The sequence below is a fragment of the Myiozetetes cayanensis genome, unplaced genomic scaffold, assembly GCF_022539395.1.
Source record: "Myiozetetes cayanensis isolate MyiCay16 unplaced genomic scaffold, myiCay2020 scf9, whole genome shotgun sequence".
Taxonomy (NCBI): Eukaryota; Metazoa; Chordata; class Aves; order Passeriformes; family Tyrannidae; genus Myiozetetes; species Myiozetetes cayanensis.
Genome location: NW_026088185.1, coordinates 28,230,657 through 28,250,215, shown reverse-complemented (window position 1 = coordinate 28,250,215; position 19,559 = coordinate 28,230,657). Strand labels below are relative to the sequence as shown.

At 39.9% G+C, this 19,559-nt stretch overlaps 1 protein-coding gene across 8 annotated transcripts in view; it reads left to right on the top strand.

Moving 5' to 3' along the window:
* The window catches only part of MYLK (myosin light chain kinase), a 204,006-nt gene that overhangs the window by 131,489 nt on the left and 52,958 nt on the right, over positions 1–19,559 (top strand). For all 8 annotated transcript variants that reach the window (XM_050339617.1, XM_050339616.1, XM_050339620.1 and 5 more), the window contains 2 exons: positions 9,689–9,805; positions 12,875–12,955. In XM_050339617.1, the coding sequence (XP_050195574.1) occupies positions 9,689–9,805; positions 12,875–12,955 (198 nt within the window). The remainder of the gene's footprint in view (positions 1–9,688; positions 9,806–12,874; positions 12,956–19,559) is intronic.

Sequence of the window (19,559 nt, the reverse complement as noted above, 5' to 3'; positions counted from 1 at the left end):
AGTACAGAGTTTGGTAAAAGTCCTCAGAGAGAAGACTTACTGTTGATTGATTACTTTATATATTTATATTCAAATACTGTTGAATGATTACTTTATATTCCACATTTTGAATAATCAAATCCTACTAGATGGGGTTTTTTTTCTTTTTTACAAAAGTTAATATTGTATCTACACAAAATATATTTTCATTGGGACAAAAACAGGGAGGACAACTGATAGCACAAAAAAAAACCCCTTCTTTACTTCATGTTTGTTTCATAAAACACTGAGGGCATTATCTGAAGAATGACACTGTCTGGCATATTGTAGTAAAACAGTTCATGTTCTCAGTAAGAATTATAGCCTGATACAGGGGTCTGCACTCTTTTGAACCTGCACTAGTTTTGAATCTTTCTTCATTCAATCCAGACTATTTTTAGTGTTACCAAATGAGAACCAAATTAATATGCACAATGGTTCAGCACAACCAGTGAATCCTTGTGCAGTGTTCCAAGCACTGACACATAAGCATTCTTCTAAAGAGGATGCAATCAGAAGAAACATTGCCTTCAGATGGAGTGGGGGTACCCAAATGGTACATTTAGGGGATACCAAAGTATTTAGATAGAGAAAGGGAAATGGTAGCAGGTACACTTTGTCTGGCATGTGTCTGAAGTGACATGATTTTATTTTTTTTTAAAGTACATGAGGATTGTCACCAGGGGGGACTGTGTAGAATAAGTGTCATGTACATGAGAAAAAGTTCACTGGTAGAAATGCTGTGCTTGTAAAAACGACTGACAGGATCAATCAGTCTAATCAGCCTTACACTGAGGTGTAAGAGTTTCAAGGGTTTTCTTGGAGTTGTTCAGAGTGAAAAAGAAATTATGGCTCCTAAAGTTCCATGTCTCCTATCAAAGTACATCAGATAGACAGCGTGTCTGTACCAAAGTTCTGAGCTATGGTGGAGCCTCTCAAAATCCCAAAGCTTTATAGTGTAATGGTGCTGCAGAAAGCTGTTTTCTTGATTGAAATAATCTGAGTAATTGACCATTATAATCCCCCAACTCATATTCTCTCTATAAAATGGTACTGTGGAGCTGAAAATCCAGTGTAGCTGTGTTTGCAGTGAAGTAACAGGAATGCCCTGCCACCTGCCTGAGCCAGGCATGTGATTTATCCCACCTAGGTGGTCTGGATGAGGTGACTCCTGGTCACAACACTCCAGGGTGTCACACATTAGCAGTGCTTGCCATTGGGGTAGGGAACAAAGGTCACCACTGCACAGGGAATCCACTATTCCAGGACAGCTTCTTGCAGGGAGTGAAGAAACAGTCCCTATGTTCTACTTGTACCTGCACTGTACACTTGTATCACACGTAGGCAGTCAGTGTTATCAGTGCTCCAAAGTCAGGCTTTCTTTTGCACGTATTTGCAGAGGATCTTAGAAAGAAATATTCCACAGGGCAGTAAGTTTTCTCCTTTAATGGAAAGAAATGGAACGAGGATTAGAACTAATTTTTTTAAACCTTATTACTTACCCTCTGGTATGCTGGGAGGGTGCATTGCATGATGGTCAATTTAGTGCTTTTTCCTGACAGTACCTGCTAACTTTGGCACTTGGAGAAGAACGTGTTGCTGCTCTCCCACTGTAAGATGCTTTCATGCCAACTGTTAAGTAATTAACTAGGTATGCATGATACTTACTTAAGTTTCAGGTTTCATAGAGGTTCAGTTTTCTCTTTTTCCCTAATTAGGAGCACATACATAGTTGAGGGAAGTAAGGGAGGAGAAGGAATAACTGGATTTACAGACTAGAATTGAGATATAACAAATCCAGGATGAATATCAGGAAATACTGTTCAATAGGGAAACACTATGGATGTCTCACAGATAACATTTGGAGCAACGTCAAGCATCGAGAGCAACAATAAAACTGGATAACTCAGCAGCCCAAGGCCAAAAGCCCAGTTTCCATCTTTTGCCCCAAACACTGAACGTGCAGCTTTGTCACACCCACAGGTGTCACGTCCTTCAGCAGCAGTGCCCTTGGCCAACCTTGGGGCAGCATTTAATGGGCCCTGGAGATAATCCCCTAGAATCATCCTCAGCTGAAAGAAGGTTGAGGCTGTGGGGAAGTAGAGGAATTCAGAGCAAACAGACCCTAGCTCACCTTGGTGGATTTAGATCTTGCAAAGCCATTTTTTATTTCTTTGGTATGATCTTGCTCCTCTTGTGTTCAGCAACAAAATCCACTGTGGCACAGGATAGACTTGGTCTATTCTTAGCTGTTTCACCAACTGGTTTTGTACAGCTGTGATGTTTGGTGGTGATCACAGAGGGTTTTTTGTTTTCAGATTTTCCAGAGGTATCTCAAAAAATAATAACTTAGTTCTTCTTAAATGAGTTGGATACTGGAAAATCCTCTATCTAGAGTAAGGCATGTCTATCTGCTTCTTATCATACTATTAGCTCATCTTAGTATGGGCCACTGCCCTACAAAGAGAGAAGAGGAAAAAAAGGCAAAAAGAGACAGCAGTTTGCTCATCTCATGGTACCAAATATATTGTGAAGATAAATACATAAAATCTGGTTTCAGGAACATGCCCATGTGATTAAACAAGTGGCATATTTGGCCAGGAAGGTCAAACTTAGAAGTGTACTTGTGTGAAACAAGTTCACAGGACAGGCAAACTGTGTAAAACTGTGTCCCATTGTGTAGTCACTCACTGAAAATAACTTTCCTTGTCATGTGTCCCAGCTGATAGTAAGGCCCTTTACCTGTTTGAAACAATGCTGTTCACAGGTGTCCTCTGTGTTTGCAGTGCCTGTGCAAGGTGGTTTAGCCATTTAGAGTGCAGGAGAGGGGAGGGCATTAGCCCTGCTTCTGCCTGAATACAAACCCCAGGATCAGAATAGTCTCTGACTGGTGAGGCCTTTGGCAAAAGAAAAACTAAACTCTGCTGCAGAAAAACCCTTCATCCTCAGGCATATTTATGCAGTGTTTGTGCTGTATTCTGGTAGTTAATCCAGGGCTTGCAGTGTATTCTGTGATTCCAGGATTAAGTTTACATTAGCCATTAGAGGTCAGAATCTGGGCAGCATTATACTGAACATCACATTCACAACACATCCAATAATCATGTCCCATTCCTTCCATTTAACATTTCAACTATTAATCATGAACATTAGCACTTGTTTTTCTATTTCCCTTAACAACTCCTCAAATAGTATTGTGTCGTTTGATTGGCAGGAGTGATTTTTTGCTTCAAGTATCATTTTTTATGACAAAGTGAGGTCTGACACCACTTTTCTTTTACAAACAAGTCTGACCTGGTACAATTTTGTCAGTGGTTTGATTTTATGTTTTTCTTCTTTTAAACTTGCCAGAATGCAGTTGTCTACATTCCTGGGATAGATATTAATGTGGGGTTTGCCAATGAAATATCAAAATAAATGTTACAGTCAGTAACAAACAAACAGAAGAGGGTCCTCATAAATTAGAACATTTGCATGGACGGGTTAGGTGGTGCATGGTTAAGAGGCAGTTGACTTTAATATGAGAGAGTTCTTTGTTTGAAGTTATGGGGGAATTTTTGTTTTGGACAAATGTTTTTAAGAAGGCTCTAGCAGACATTGCAGTGGAGTTAGACATATAAGGACTGAACAGAACAAGTTTCCTCACACAGTGAATTCTTTAGTGCAGGACCCATTTTGTTTTACAGTTGTACAGCACTGGCACAGCAGTGCCCTGTGATCGTGTCCTGCTGTGTGACTCACCCTTGGACAGAAAATCCACCGAGAAGCTTCTCACATGGTTACCAAAATTGTTCTGTAAGACAGCAGTGAAAGGGCTTTGCAAGCCAGCATCTGTACCAGCCTGGACAGCTGAGATGCACTGGGAATAACAAGTCATAACTGGCAAACTTGCCGTTTTTTAAGTCAGCTTGTTTCGCTTTTTTGGATAGATTAAGTGCCATGTGACTATATAGATGGAAGAAGAACTGCCTAATATAAACAGTTAGCAGTGACTGTGTAGCTTAGAAAATGCTCTGGGTTTGCATTGCTCTTTGTGAAACAGCATTTTTTTCTTCCTAAGTGTCTTGGCAGCATAAAGACTTGGTAATCGTATTAGCAATAATGCCTTAACAACTTTCTTGTGACTTAACTTCTAAATCTTCCTATCAGTTGTGCAAGTCTGTGTCTGCCAGTCTAACAAGGATCTGCCATGACTTTTTTGTTTTTCATTTTAATTACCTTTGAGCAGGAGTTTGGTGTGTAATTAACACAACTCCATGTACTGCTGAAAGTAGATGAATTTTGCACCTTAAAAAGAAGCTTCTTCGGAAAGTTTAAGGCTAGGGAGATGATCCGAGCATCAGTTCTGACTCAACTCCATGTTTGTCACGTGCCACATGCTACATTTCCCTCTCTGCTGCCATTTTTTGTCTTAATCTTTACTCTTCCAGAAATGCATGTGGTGTAGTTTCAAATACAGCATAAGAGAGGCATTTGCTATAGCCACTAGTAATTTACTGCAGTGTCTACCTATTCTTGGAAGAGTTTTGTTTTTAAATCAAGAAACAAAGCAACTACTTATTTTTAACTGGACAGGATGGCTTTGACTCTGTAAACAAGATACCTCTCTCTCTTTGCTCTTTCTGAAACTTGAAAAGTTAAGTTCTTACTGCCTTTCTCTCCATGATGCACTTCATCGAGCCCTTGGAGGCTTGGGGTTGTTTTCTTTTGTTGTTCTTCTTGATACCTTCTCTCCAGGTGCTGTTTGTTGGTTTATTATCCTATTTAGAAAACAGGCAGCAGAACTGTATGTTGGTATCAGCACCAGTGAGATGGAGGTCACTTTCCTGCTGCTGTGTTTACTGGAGGTCATTGGTCCTCTTTCTTACCTCACAGCATTGGAACTCAGCATTGGAACTCATGTTTGGTACTTCTCTATTAAACCTTAAAACTGGAATATACAGCAGCCCTTGCTGCCAGAGATGCTTCTCTTTTCTTGTCTTAAGCCCCATTTTCTCTGGGTGAATAGGACTCAGCTTAACAAGTAAATGAGATTGTTTTATGAGGGCTGCTTTGTTTTCTCTCTCTCTTCGTCTTTTCCCTGTCCAACATTCTTTCTAGCATCTATGAATTTATCAATGTTAATTTATGAATACTTCTAAATCAAAGATTAATAAATAATAATAATGGCCAGTCTTCGCGAGCGAAGATCCGGGGAAGGTCTTTACACCTTCCAGCCTGCGCATTGGATTTTTTAGGTGAGACACAGTGTGCGCGGAACTGAGCCCACCCTTTAATCCTAAGGTTCATCTGCCAGGGCCAAGCGAGCTTGGACGGTGGCAGCGAGGTCCTTAGGACGTAGGTGGGTTGCCTTTAAGGGCTAACGAGCCCCACCTGCCCAGGATCAAAGATTAGATATGTAATAACTTTGGTCCTAGTCTGATCACAGAGGAGATCCACTAGAAACAGACTGAGTGGCGATTTCCTATTGTCATCTTCTTGAGGAGATCTTTATTTTGGCAGCTCTAACTCTTCCTAAATCAATGTCATTAATGTAATATTACAGCATTAATTACAAGCACTATAATGTGAGATATCACAAATATTTCAGTAAAGATTAAGAAATTACCTTCACACAACACATTTGCCAGTTAAATGTCTAATCTCCTGAATCATGAAAGGAGGTTTCTTACATTGTTTTCCTTAAAACTCTATCAATTAGCAGTAATTACATTTGACATTTTTTTCTTCTCTGAAACTCACGAGTTTTTTCCCTGTTTTTACTTTTGTCATTCTAACTCCTCTCAATATTTTCCATGTCAACCCACTTCCCATTTTTAAACATGACTGTGATACTTGCACATATTAGCACTTTCCTGGAAAATTTGAGATCTGCTAGGAAAATAACACTACAAACCAATGAGTTTCTTTTAAAATTATTATGGCTCCTAGGCACAATTTCTCATAGACCAGTGTTTATTAATATTGCCTAAATACTCCACAGTACTTTTTATTCCGTGGGATACAAAATAGAAAGGCATAAATTTCAGTCTGCATCACAGACAGGAGTCAGGAGTTGGCCAGCAAGATGCCAGTGCAGGGAACAGGACTAAGGAGCTGGTTTTTTGTTGGTTTGTATATTTGTTTTATATCTGAAGTTGACTTTCTGTGGAGTTTCATGGAAAGAATGCAGAAGCCTGGAGATATTTTAAACTGCCTTGCACTATTTTTGAGTAAGTCAGAGAATCCTTTAATAGCTCAAAATTCAAGGGAAAGGCTTTGTGTATCCAAACCAGAGACTCCAGTACACTCAGTTTCTGTGGATGTTAAGGTCTTTTCTAGAGCTGCTCCACTTCCAATGTCTAAGTGCAAGATTCCATCATTCATGTTTAGTCCAATCCTGCACTTTGTGACAGTGTTTAAAAATTGTCTTGGCCTGGTTCTCAAAAACGTAGAGGACCGGGGGGACAAAATGGATAGCAAATATTTTTATTTGACTGGGATTTTTGAAGTGCCAGAATTTCAGAATACCCAACTGGGATAACCAGTCTGGACTTTTTAGCAGTTATGAGAAAACAAACTTATTTCAGGTCATGAAGGGGTTTTGCAGAGGAAATACCAAATACTTCATCAAAAGACATTTGGCCCTCTAGCCCCGGGAACTGACTGGAGCTCTAGATCACAGAACGTGGGCCTGTTGGGGAGTTTCCTGTCCTTATGAAATCTCATCAAGTTTTACCTGGTTTCTTGCATTGTTGGGGTTTTTTTCTGGTTTTCTAAGAAAATGAGGTTTCTACAGCCATGCTCTCTCTCAACCTTGCCCTATACTCCCAATCCAGCATGGCCAATACTTCTTGATCGATTGGCCAGTTTCATACCAAGTCCTAGTAGCCTAAAATTTCATGCAACTAGTGGCTAAACAAGTGAGAATGATCCAAATTATCTCATTTTCTCTTCACTCCTCCACTGAGGGCTACTACCATTGTACCTGGTGGCAGCAAGAAACCCAGCAATGCCCTTGAACTCTGCATGTGCTGTTCCAGTGTAGGTCCCTGGGGAGAGTGAAGATGTGGAGGGAAATAGGATACAAATTGTTGCTGCAGAGGGGTGGAAGTTAGGAGAAGAAGGATGCAGCCCTTGAAAGAAACAGATTTCCTTCATCCTCCTTCTCACAAAATAACTTTATTAAAATTCAGCACATATAAATATTATTTTGGAAGGACTAAAACTGACACTATTTCATGAGAACTTTGCTCCCAGCTCAGTAAGACAAATGGAACATTGATCAGCCCACACAGACTGTCCAGAGCTAGATATTTTAAAAGCAAAACCAGCAGAGCACTGAGTGCATATGGCAAGTTGAAGATCATCATGAGAAAACCCTAGGGTTTGCTTCTAGATTTTGGTATAACTGTGGGAAATGACTTAATGTAAGGGTGAGATGTTTCTGGTTTGGTTATGCCACATAACAGTGTTTCCCCTGGGGAGTTAACCCATACTGCTTTATGGGCAGCACTGCAGTAAGAGTACTGAGGAATCACCCTCTGTCACATCAGTCTTTAATAAGCTGAGGAAGGACTTCTTAGCAGGTAGAAAACTCCAGCAGAAACCAAAGTAAATTCTGCTTTATTCCAGTCTCTTCACGATTCGCTTGTCCTTACAGGCCAGACTCCTTTCCTGCAGACATCTCCTTCATATGTCTGTCTTTGTTCCATAGTTTATGCCCTTTTGCTGTAGCATTTTTAGATTTTGATGTGCTAACTTTTCTAATCATGCTACATATTTTTATACAAATTCTTAGACTGGAAGTTATCCTTGGCTTGCTCTCCAATTGTCTCTTCGAACAGCAGAGACGTGAATTTATATTTGGTAGATGCCTGTGAAAATACTTTTCTAGTGTCTCTCCTCCATTTGGAATGGAACTGCAGCTCGTGACATTTTTGGGTTTGGCTTGACTCATGGAGAAGTGTTGCCTCAGGGAAGGCACATGGATTTTCTTTTCACTCTGTGGTTGGATGAGCACAGCACATGTGAGTGAGGGGTCAGTGCTCCTCTTCTGAGATAGTTTTTGCATCATTTCTCAGGGGGAACATAATAATTATTCAGAGTTTCTCGATTTTGTGGAGGATGATAAAGAGGGAAAAAAATATTTTCTTCCAACCCTTGTGTGTTTCTGGCAAACCAGATTTGTTGGGAACCATTTGAGTGTTTTTTATAAGATTTGTCTTGAATCATCCAGGTTTACAATGAGGGAAAATCTGAATGCCAAAAGCATAATTGCCATATCAGAACTGAGTTTGTCTCCAAGGGGAATCAGTGAACTCCCAAGTTATTCTGATGGAGGGCAGTTCTTTTCAAGGACCTTTCAAGATTCTTTTCATGGGTCAGTATCACCTGTGCCTGAGCTCACATCACAGGGGATACATGTGATGGGGAGCCTGGGATCAAGCGCTCTGGAAGGGTAGAAGGCAGCCTCCAGTTAACACAGAGAGAAAGGTGGCAAGTAAAGATGCTGGGAAATTTCCTTAAATCTCAGGAACCAGCGTAGACATCTGAAAAAAAAATCTATTCAATCTTACCATTAATTAGGAGAGACTGTGAGAAAGGTAAATGCAGGAAGGGGGAAGATTTCAGTGCAACTGAGGTAAGTGCAGGTGGTGGGAGACATTCTGGGCAAGGGAACAGCAATGGGTAGAAGAGCACAATGTCTCAGGCTGTGTTTAGTGGACAGGCTCGACCTTCCAGTGAGGAAGGAGAAAGCAAGCCCACAATTCACCCTCACTTAAGGAGGGATATTTGGAAAGGGAAAGTATGGAGCATTTTAACTGGGGTTCACCCTGGGAAGGAAAGCACTTCTTTGTTCCAAGCAATGCAAATGAACATAAGGGATTAGGTTTCCCTTCCTCATCCCCCACCTACTGGGAATAACTTCTGTTTTGGTTCACAGAGTTTTAATTTTTAGGAGGAAACGTATTTCCCTTGGGTCATACCAAGCTTCCCTTGGTAACTACAGAGCTTATGTCGCATCCTGTTTCTGCAAACCCAATTAAGTCACATTTGGCTTTTTTTCTTTGACAAGAAGTGGATTTGTTAGAGTGAAAAATTTGATTGCCACTGATATATTGGACTTTGTAATGGATGCTTTACAATACCAGACATTTATTCATTAAATAATTCAAGCAAAAAGAAAATGTCCCTCAGCGGCATTTTTAAACTTAGACACCAAGCTGGAGTTCTGCTTTTAAATGTGGATGTTCATGGGACTGGTAGAGATAAGGCTGAACCAAAATACTGCAGATGGCTATTTGACACAAATCCTCTTATTTACAGTCCTAAACTACTAGCACTTTTGGAAAAAATCATCTGAGTGAGGACTTCCGATCTGTGCTGTAAGACAAAGAACAGCAAAGGTGCTGTTCTGGGTCTTCTCTACCCTTATCCATTAACTAGTCCAGGGCTGCATGGACAGCTTTGACCATCCTAGGAAACAGCAGTAAGATTCAATTTATCTACCAAGGTGTTTTTATTTATTTATAAGGTTCTAATTTTGATGTCAAACTTTCAAGGCCAACACAGACGTTTCTAGCAGTGAAGATCACCTGCAGTGATGGACTGGCTCACTTGATGCATTCTGTTCCTTAATAGCACTGTAGAACTGCAGTGTAACATTTGATCTCTCCCTCTGTACCAGGGACACTCTGCTCTCTTACCATTGAGAAGGCCATGCCTGAAGATGGGGGCGAATACAAGTGCATAGCTGAGAACGCAGCAGGAAAAGCTGAATGTGCTTGCAAAGTGGTGGTAGAAGGTAAGTACTGTGCTGGATGCAGGAAAACCCTTCCTGAGAACTTCCTCATCCCCCCACCTTATTTCCCAATACCAGCCTTTAGGAACCACTTACACAAAAAAGAAAGAGCTCTGCCCCCTTCCCTTCTGCACTTTTTGGTCAATAGATAATTCAACGTCTACCATAAAGAGGCATGAGCAGAGAGACAGGACAGAACCAAGGGCTCTGGTTGCTCTGTGGAATAATCTACATCCTCCTGCCGCCCACTGTATTGCTACAAGGCTTTTAGAGCAGTCAACTGTAAGATTTGTTTCTGAGCTGAATGCATCCTCCAAGAGCATGTAAGAATTCAGTGTGTGTGACCCTGGGTATCAGTCTGCCTCAGGACTGTGTGGGGCACATTTCTCAGCCTAGAACTTTCCAATTCTTTGCATTCACTGATGTTTGGTTTTCTAGTGGAAGTGAGCAAAACTAAACCAATTAGTTTGTATGCCACAGTCTTGGAGCACGGAGAATTTACTGACTGAGGTACTCATTTTCAGACTTGGTCATGCTGATGACACTGTCTTGGCCAAAAAGTCTTGGCCTTGGGCAAGTGTTTTATCGTGAGGTCGAGTGAGACACAGACTTACAAAACTGCCATGGAGTTTAAGTTATTTAAAGGGCTTAAAGTAACCAAGTCTGCTTCTTACCAACTCACCTTCTGGTGAGCTCATCCTTGAATACTTCTGAGGCTTTCCATTGTGACTAAAAAGAATACAAAACTAAACAACAAGCCTAATAACGTAGAACTTGGGTACTAAACCCTCACAACTGTGTTGCAGATGTGGTATTTGGGGCAGGAGGTCTAGAAAAGAAAACTATTATTTGTTTTCCTAATGTTGCATGACACAAGGTAAGAATATGATCCCGTAAATCCTCACTAAAGATCGATCTTCATGTAGCTGGAAAAGGAATTGATTATATACAAAACTGTGATTAATTATGTTGGTTCCTGTAATTCTTTTCTTCCTGAAGCCTCCTTTACCATACTTCCCACTTCCAGTGTCCTGCTGGACAGTGCGTGCTCTGGGAGGCTGCAAGGTAGACTTTGGCTTGCATGGATCATGGGAGGCTGTCAGCTCATGGCACATTCACTGCCTGATGGTGTGGATGACATGACATCAGCTGTCTGGCTCACTGTGGTGGTGGCACCCATGGCATTAGGAGCTCACTGCTCACATAATGTTGGGCACCAGAATGACCACATTCCTTACCTCAACTCTGGCTGCCTCATCTGTCTTTTTCATTCTCTCCTGACACGCTACTGAGAAGAGTTTTTTGGGGAATGGCACCCATAGCAAACTCCAGCTATTTAGGAAAGGCACCATTTGATATCCTGTGTCTGTGGCTGGCAGAGGGCATGACTGTTATTTTTAAAATAGAATTGTGATATAAAAAAACAACTAAAATTTCTCCCTTCTTCAGTCTGCTGTCAGGATCACAGATGCTGGTTTTTAGACTTAGCAAGTAGCCATAATTATCATTATATTCCTTTTGGCACCATGGACTTAAGTAAGATTGCAGAAATGTTTGACTTCAGTTGTCAAATCTGTAGAATCTGAGTATCTGAACTGAGATATCACACAGCCTCCTGCTCTGAATTGTTTGTTAGGAGATTCTGTCTTCCCCTTTTAACTGTTTAGGAAACTTAGATGAATTTTCACGCTCTAGCACCTATAAGTAGGTGACTGAAATAGCTGATTCCATAACATTTATGTCATTTTTTCTCTGGTAACCAAATTTCAAACAGCTCTCTCACTCACAAATCCTCAGAAAGCTGAATATTTGAAAGCTGTAAATTGATACATCTATTGCTGAGATCTTGATTCGGATTTGGGATCTTTCTTTCAAAGATAAATGTAAGGATCAAACAACCTAACAAGTGAAGCTTGTTAGGATTTGCATTATAGAATCATAGAAGACTAGAATAGTTTGTGTTGGAAGGGAACTTAAAGATCATCTTGTTCAAACCCCCTGCCATGGGCAGGGACAGCTTCCACTAGACCAAGCTGCTCCCCATCCAATCTGGCCTTGAACACCTCCAGGGGTGGGAAGACTTTGCCACTTTGGGCAACCTGTTCCAGTGCCTCATCCCCCTCACAGTGAAAAATTTCTCCCTAATATCTAATCTAAACCTTCCATCCTTCAGCTTAAGCCATTCCTGTTTGTCCTCTCACTACAGACCTCTGTAAAAAGCCCCTCTCCAGCTCTCCTGTAGCCCCTTTAGGTACTGGAAGAGGCTTTCAAGTCTCCCCAGAGCCTTCTCTTCTCCAGGCTGAACAATCCCAACACTCTCAGTCTGTCTTCATAGGAGAGGTGCTCCAGCCTTCTGATTGTGCTCAACCTGGAATAACCTTGCAGAAAAACAGTTGCACCTTCTATTAATATGTGTCTGTGTCATATGGGAGACACGTGGAAGGGAGCTTTATTGTCTCTCTTAGCTGTTGGTGTAGCCTGCAGTGATGAGCAGTTCCTGGATATGAGCTGTGCAATTGTGAAAATAATAAAATCCACCAAACTTCATTCCTGGGGTGCCCTTTTGCCATTTTTATTTAGGAATGAACAAACATGGAACAGTATCTTCTCGGAAAGATTTAAACATATGGAGGAAATGCTACTTTTCCTAATGGGTAAATCTGTATAGATCATATAGACAATGGAATAGAAGAATTGCATGGCAAGGGATAGTTGGGGATGAAAGGATGTTTCCCTTTTCCATGCACTGCCTAATGCAGCTTTGTGCACATTGTGCTTTGTTCTATTCAGCTAAAACAGACCTGTCAGCTTAGATGGCAGCTCTTGTCGAGCTGCTTTCTCGGGTTCTCAGGGCAGCTGCTTTCATATAGGGCTTCTCCCTCTCTGCTCCCTCTTCCTTTCACAATGTGACATTCACCAGCAAGTCTGTGCAGAAAATCTTTCTTAAAAACCTAAAGGACAGCAATTTCCTCTAAGTTTGGAGAGAGATCCAAACCAAACATTTTATTAGACAGCTTTTTCATTATTAATTTTTAAGTAGGGTTTGTATTTTATTATTTGTTTTGATTGCAGATGCCTCAAAGACCTCAAAGCCTACTGACAAGAAGACCAAGAAGCCTAAGACCACACTTCCCCCGGTGCTGCCAACAGAGAGTAAGTGACCTTGATTTGGATTGATTTCTTTTCAGTGGAAACAGAAGAGTGCTTTGGGATTCTGTGGTCATTCCCTTCTGTTTGCAGACACAGTATCAGCAGCCTGTGCTGTTTCTTTAGCCCTTGCACATAAGTCATGTGAAATGAGTTTTTGCCATGTGGGGATTAGAAGTAAGAGCCGAAACTGTGAGTTCAGACCAAGCCTGCTCTGCTCTCAGTTTTTTGTAATGGTGCAATAAACTTGTGACACCAGTTTATTTTTGGCTGCCTCCCAAAGAGCACAGAAATACTCCAGTAGTTTGCTTCAAGTCGTGTTGTGTCCTGTGTAGACAATATAGTTTTACCAGTGGCAGGACAGGCATCTTGGCTGAAATGTGCTGAAGCATAATCTGTCCCTTTTTTTCCATGACCGTGGAGTGGTTTTGGGAATTTTGCATTCTTTGTTTCAAGCCCAAATGCTTAACTTGCTTTTCATGCTTTCTAAAATAACAAGTTAGCTATAAATTCCCATGTTTGTGACTCTGCAAACACGCATTTGATTAAGAGGAAACTTTAAAAGGTAAAGGCAGCACATTAATGTCAGTTTAGAAATTCCTGATACCTCTACTATTAGGTGTACAGGGGATACAAATATCTCTTAAATCAAAAATGAACTTTGAAAGTTGTTTATCTAAAATGTCCACCATGTGAGTCCCTAAAAAAAATGTAAAGACATGGTTTAGTGGAAACATGAAATATTTTATCCAGCTCTCTCGAAAAATAAAAAACTATGATCTGATCTTCCAGTGTGAAGGTTTTCAGCTGCTTTCAGCAGGCCCCAGGGCAGTTTTGTACTGATTGATGATCAGAGGTAATAATTGTGCTTCTGAGATTGTCACTTACATAGATCTGTGCCCTGGGCTACAGCTATTTTTGAGTTGCTGGCTGAGTATTATAACCCTCACTCCAGCCACTCATTTTGGGAGTGGGGGAAGGGTCACACTGACATGCTCCACCTCTGCATCTGAGCTTCAAATGCTGTAAATGATTGCAATTATGAACAATCATTTTGTCCTTGAACATCAATAGAAAAGAAAATGTTAAAGCTGTTTAAATCTCCACGGGATAGTGTTTTGAACAGTGTTTTCTATGCACACAAACACACACGTTTCCCCTGACCCTCCCAGCAGTGTCATCAACTGCAGTTTTCCCAGGAGAAAATATGAGTTGGAAATTTAGTCTAAATATGCAGATATATGACCTGATCCACATCCTGCTTGTCTTGCTTTTGATTTTAGTGGAAATTGGACATAGGTAGCAAAACAGAAGCTTGGCTACTCCGGCTGCAGAAATGACTGGGAAAAGAAGGTTGAAATAATGGGGAATGGTTTTCTTAAGGTTGCTCCATGGGATGTTATACCAGTGTTTCAAGTTCTTGAGCTTCTCGTAAGCTCTTCTTTCAAAATGCCTATAAAACATCTTTCCTGTTGCACAGAAAACATCAAGGTAACCAGAGAGAATGTTAGGAAACTGGGCTTTGCAAGAGATTTTGGAAAACTTTTGAAAAATATATATTTAATTTTAAAAGGATTTGGCTGCAGAGATTTCACACGTGGTTTTTAACATCTAAGTCCCTGAGAACTGTGGGTCTGCCTAAAATGAGTGTTTTATTTGCACGTTTGTCAGGGGCAAAATACACAGAGCTGACCCAGTTTCAGTTTATACTGAAATCCTTATCAGACGTAGAGATCATAAATTTCCTTACCTGAAAGAGGATGGGCTTAACAAGTCAGAATTTTGTGCATCTTCACTGTATTTATCTTGAAAAGAGGGTTAATAGAGAATGGCTGTGAATTAAGAGATCCCAGTGTAATAAGGAGATTCATTTTTATTCTGGTGCCTTCTAGTCTTTGTTGCCACATCAAGTCACCAACAATCCTAATGGCAAGTGGAGTGTACAGAACAGTATTGAAAAAATAGAGAACAAAAATTTCTAAAAATGCCACTGAATAAATTCAGAATTTTGGATAATAAATTCAGTACAACAGTATATACTCTATGGGGTACAGAAAGTTTATACTCTCTGCCATTTTTATAAATAGTTTTCAGGGGAAAAGATCCATGTTTTCCACTTTCTGTAAGGAAGTTCACATCAAATTTCATGATTAGCAGATCTGTCAACCTTTTCTTTCTTCAGATAAATTATAAGTTATCCTTGGTGTTTTGTCCTAATAGGAACTTTCAGGAAAGTAATTAACTTTAGGTTCCTGAAGGCAAAGATCAATACATTTCTTCTTGGTGGAGAACAGTGAATTATGTCAGTATTTTAACCTGTAGAATTTGTCTCCCCTTGAGAATAGTTGCTGACCCAGTTCATTTGACTGCACATTCTGACAACATAATTTTATTACTGGAAGCTTGGGTTTTGTAAGCTACAGAAATCCAATAGTAACTAGAATTTTGGGCATTACTTTTTTTGATATGCACTATATACTGGATTCTGGTGTAGAATAAACAGTTATTCTCAGGAGAGCATCTCTGAAGGCAGCTTTCTATCATTCAGTGATTAACAATATCTCTGAATGGATGCACAAAGATTGCTCCCATGCAAATTAGGAAAATTATGATGTGTTTCTTTCTGCTTACAAATAGTATTCTGTCACCAGAATTTAGTAATGATTATGCAACTCCCCAGTGATAAATAGAATAAGTAGCAAAGTTTCTGAGAATAACCAACAAATCCACCTTTGAATCTGGGTGAAAAAATCCTAAGGAAGAAGAGAGGAAGGGCACCTCTGGAGCTGCACTCACTGTACTGACTTGGGCTTTGGCACTTGTGCCTTCTCCAGGTGGATGTCAAATGTTAGTGAGTTAGAACAATAAAGTGTTAAGTTTCCTCTGCACAGATATAAAAGACTAAAAGAGGCAGTGGAAAATTGGAACCTTTCATTATTTACCATACTGCATTCTCTGTGCTATTGCAGAACCATCAGTGGGTAATAGAAGGGTCTTCTAGTTTGACACAGCCCTGTAGCAGAAACACAGAGCCAAAAATTCTCACCACTTGAACATTTCTCTAGGGAGCTTTGAAACTGCTGTAAAGGGATTTAGGTGTCCAGTTCTCTTTGAAATTAGAAGTTACTTCAAAGTAAGCTTAAAGGGAATGGCTTATTTCAATTACCAAAGCCACTTGCAAAATCTTCAGCGCCTATGAAATAAATGTTTTTGTCACAACAGACTGTGGAAAAATCAAAGTGCTGCTTGAGATTTTTAAGAGTAAATAAAGATTTCAAGATTTATAAATAAATATTCTTTTTCCAAAAAACCCTATTACTAATCCACACTTCCAAATATGTTGTTGTCCTTAATGTGTCTTAAGCTGAGGACCAAAATTAGCCCATGATCAGGCACATTCATTTGCAGATCTAGTACCCAGCTTTCTTGATTCTCAGTCTTATGATTAATTCGAATGCAATATCGAAAATACTACAGATTATTTTAACTGACATCCCAATAATTTCCCGAAGCATATTTTTAAAGGCTTTTTTCAAGATTTGCTGATGAAAAAGGAACATTACAGCAGCCAGATGCTATTTTTTTAAACTTTACCACAGCTAAGCCCTGTAACATAACTTTACTATAGTAGGAAGAAACTGTATCCCAATTATTGCTACTGAGAAAAAAAAAATGGCCTTAATGCTTTAAAAAATAACCCTCGTAAATCTAAGCATTGGATTAAAGTGTTTGGAAAGAAATGCCCAATGTTTTTTCGTAGGGCTAATTCACAGCACTACTTTCAGTAAATATTAAGAAATGGCAATTATCACCTGTCATAATCATTGGTATGAAAACCTAACAGGATATCCTGGATTCTCTCATCTGAGTAGCACTTGTTAAACCCACTGTTCTCGTATCCAGACCACATACCTTGAAGGGATGACCCAGCAAGGAGTTTGATTGCACAAATGTAAATTCTTCTATTCATTTAAAGTTACATCAAAGAAAAAACTTTCTCCACACACCTTCAAGTTATTTAGCAGTATTTGGTGCCTTGATGATTTAAATCTTTTATATCTGCTACTATAGAAAATGTTTGATTTCATGTCAAACACATTTTTGGTTAAGTAACTTCCCTTGCTGATGGTTCTTAATAGAATGTCACCAGTGACACTGTCCAGATCAAATCCTCTGGAAGGTTGCACTATTATCTTCCCTGACCTGAATTTTGGGCATTATTGGTACTTGAATACAAGGCTGAGCAGTGGCATCTCTGCAACATGAAAGTAAATATGTTAGACAGGACTCTTGCCATGTTAATATATTCTTTTCTGTAGTGGGGGGAAAATTAGGAGTCAGTGGCCAAGTGATTAACATGCAGTTTTGTTATTTACTCTTCAATAAACAATCTTGTCAGAAAATCCAAGTCTGCAAATACCATTTTAAGAAAATGTCATTAAAACATTAAACTTGATGCATCCAGTTTAGATAATATGTAACTAAACCAGTAAACACTTCCAATTTTCTGTTGATATCCATGCTATGGAAATAATATGAAACACGGCACTGATGAATGAAAAATGTTTCCAAATATTCATTTCATGTCAGGTTGTTTTGTCCCAAGTATAAAACTTACCACTTCTAAGTGAAGAACTCAATTGCTAAGGAAGCTGATCAGGTCAGAGATGTCCTTTTAATTACAGAAATAAGAGGGCTGGGTAGCAGCTGTGATCTGGTGACTGTACTTCTGACCTCTTTGGTCCCTGGGATAGTCTGAGATGCTTTTGAGAGGCCAAGAGGCTGTCCAAGGCAGTTCCCTCAGTCCCATTCATTTCCCAGAAGGCTCATGCTGCTCTGCTCCTCGCTGCTGCGAGATCCAAGATGTTTGCTGCACAGTGAGTGCAAGTACTTAGTGTGTTGGAACAGTACGAATTACATTGTCAGTGAAGTCTCTGACCAAACTTTTCAAGGAAAAATTAATCCTTTTTCCTAAGAGAATCTGAAAATTCCGCTTTTAGTAGATGTAAATCAAAATGTCATTAGCTATTTTTAAGACCTAAATAGGATTTCTCTAAAACTCCGAGTTATGAAAGGTGCTGCCTTCATTCCTCAGGCTCAGGGCCCAAGGGTGCCACAGGACCTCACAGCCAACTTGGGCTGAAGTAAAAAGACACTGTAAGATTTAACTTGGTGAGACTCAAGGTTCGTTGCACCACAGATGAAAAGAAAATTCAGTTACCGTACGTATAAAGTGAGCAATGGAGAAACAACCAGTTTGTTGTCCAGATCCCTTCCCCTGCATGCCCAGTTCAGCCCTGTTTCACTAATGCTGGGTATGCATTTTGAATCTCTGCCAAGTTTCTTTACAGCTCTCACCGTACTGATATTTTCTGAGTTAATGTTGGCACAGAACAGTATTTTCCATGTGTATTTCATGCAGTCCAACCTACATATCTGTATGTTGACAGAAGAAGACAGAAATGTTTATTGTCTGTCTCATGCAGAGAAAAATGGATGTTTTTTGTAACATGGCCTTGAATTGAAGAGGTGCCCTGCATCATTAATTTCCAGTTCAGTCATTGACCAGACACTGCAGATCTGAAGCGTGTCACAGAAGCATTGACCAAAGTTTCTTCTCTGTAAAACAGGGACCTAAGTCCAGTGGCTTCACTAATGTGCAAAAAGCATAGAGTACCTACCTTTTCCCACTGACACCATTTGGAGCTCCTGAATGTCCAGATGACCTGACAGTATTTTCCTGTGTAATGGACTGGGTAGCAGGCTGGTGACATGGTTTAGATTCCTGTTCCTACACACTTGGGCACAGCTTTTTGCCATCTAATTATAAGTGCTCTTGCAGGACATCTACATGTCAACATTACATTGTCAACCTGTAGATGTTCTTGCAGGACACATGGGAAATGGGAAAATTAAATCTATATTTAAGAAACTTACATTGCGGTCTCGCTCCCACCGGAGCTTTGAGTGGAATTCACATGACCTGGGTTGTTTATAAGCTCTGTCTGATACTGGAGCTCTTCTGCACTGCTCAGATTTGCTTTAATTGCAGAAGTTGCTCAAGCACTCTGCTATGGAATTGTTTATTCCTCCACCCAAGCTGTTTTCAAATACTGAGTTATTTTCAGTGTACCATATCCCATTCTTGAAGCTAGTATATGCTAGTTCTCTCGTGACTGCAGTGCAAAAGTGAGTATTTCCTGGGTTTTATTTTTATTTTGAGACGGAGGAGTCTGTATTTTTTTTCAATTAAGAGTACAATCTCTGCATGATTTAGAAACTAAATATGGGATGTTGCAACAAAATGACAGTTGTTTTTAATGAAAAATAAAATAAAAGCTTTTAAAAACCGTTCTGAAGCACACAAACTCAACTGACTTGTATGGAATTTAGTTTTCTAATTTCTACTTGTCATCAAATTTAATCAGAGTTGCTTTCTGTTTTATTGTATTTAGATACTAAACAGTTATTTGGAAACAGTATGAGAAATCTGCTCTTTGAGAAGCAATGGAGCAAAACTTTTAAAGTTTCCAAACCTTGATGAAGTTTTCAAGCTACTGGTGTTTGGTGCATTATGACTGTCATTTTCCTCTCTGGCAATTAGCACAGG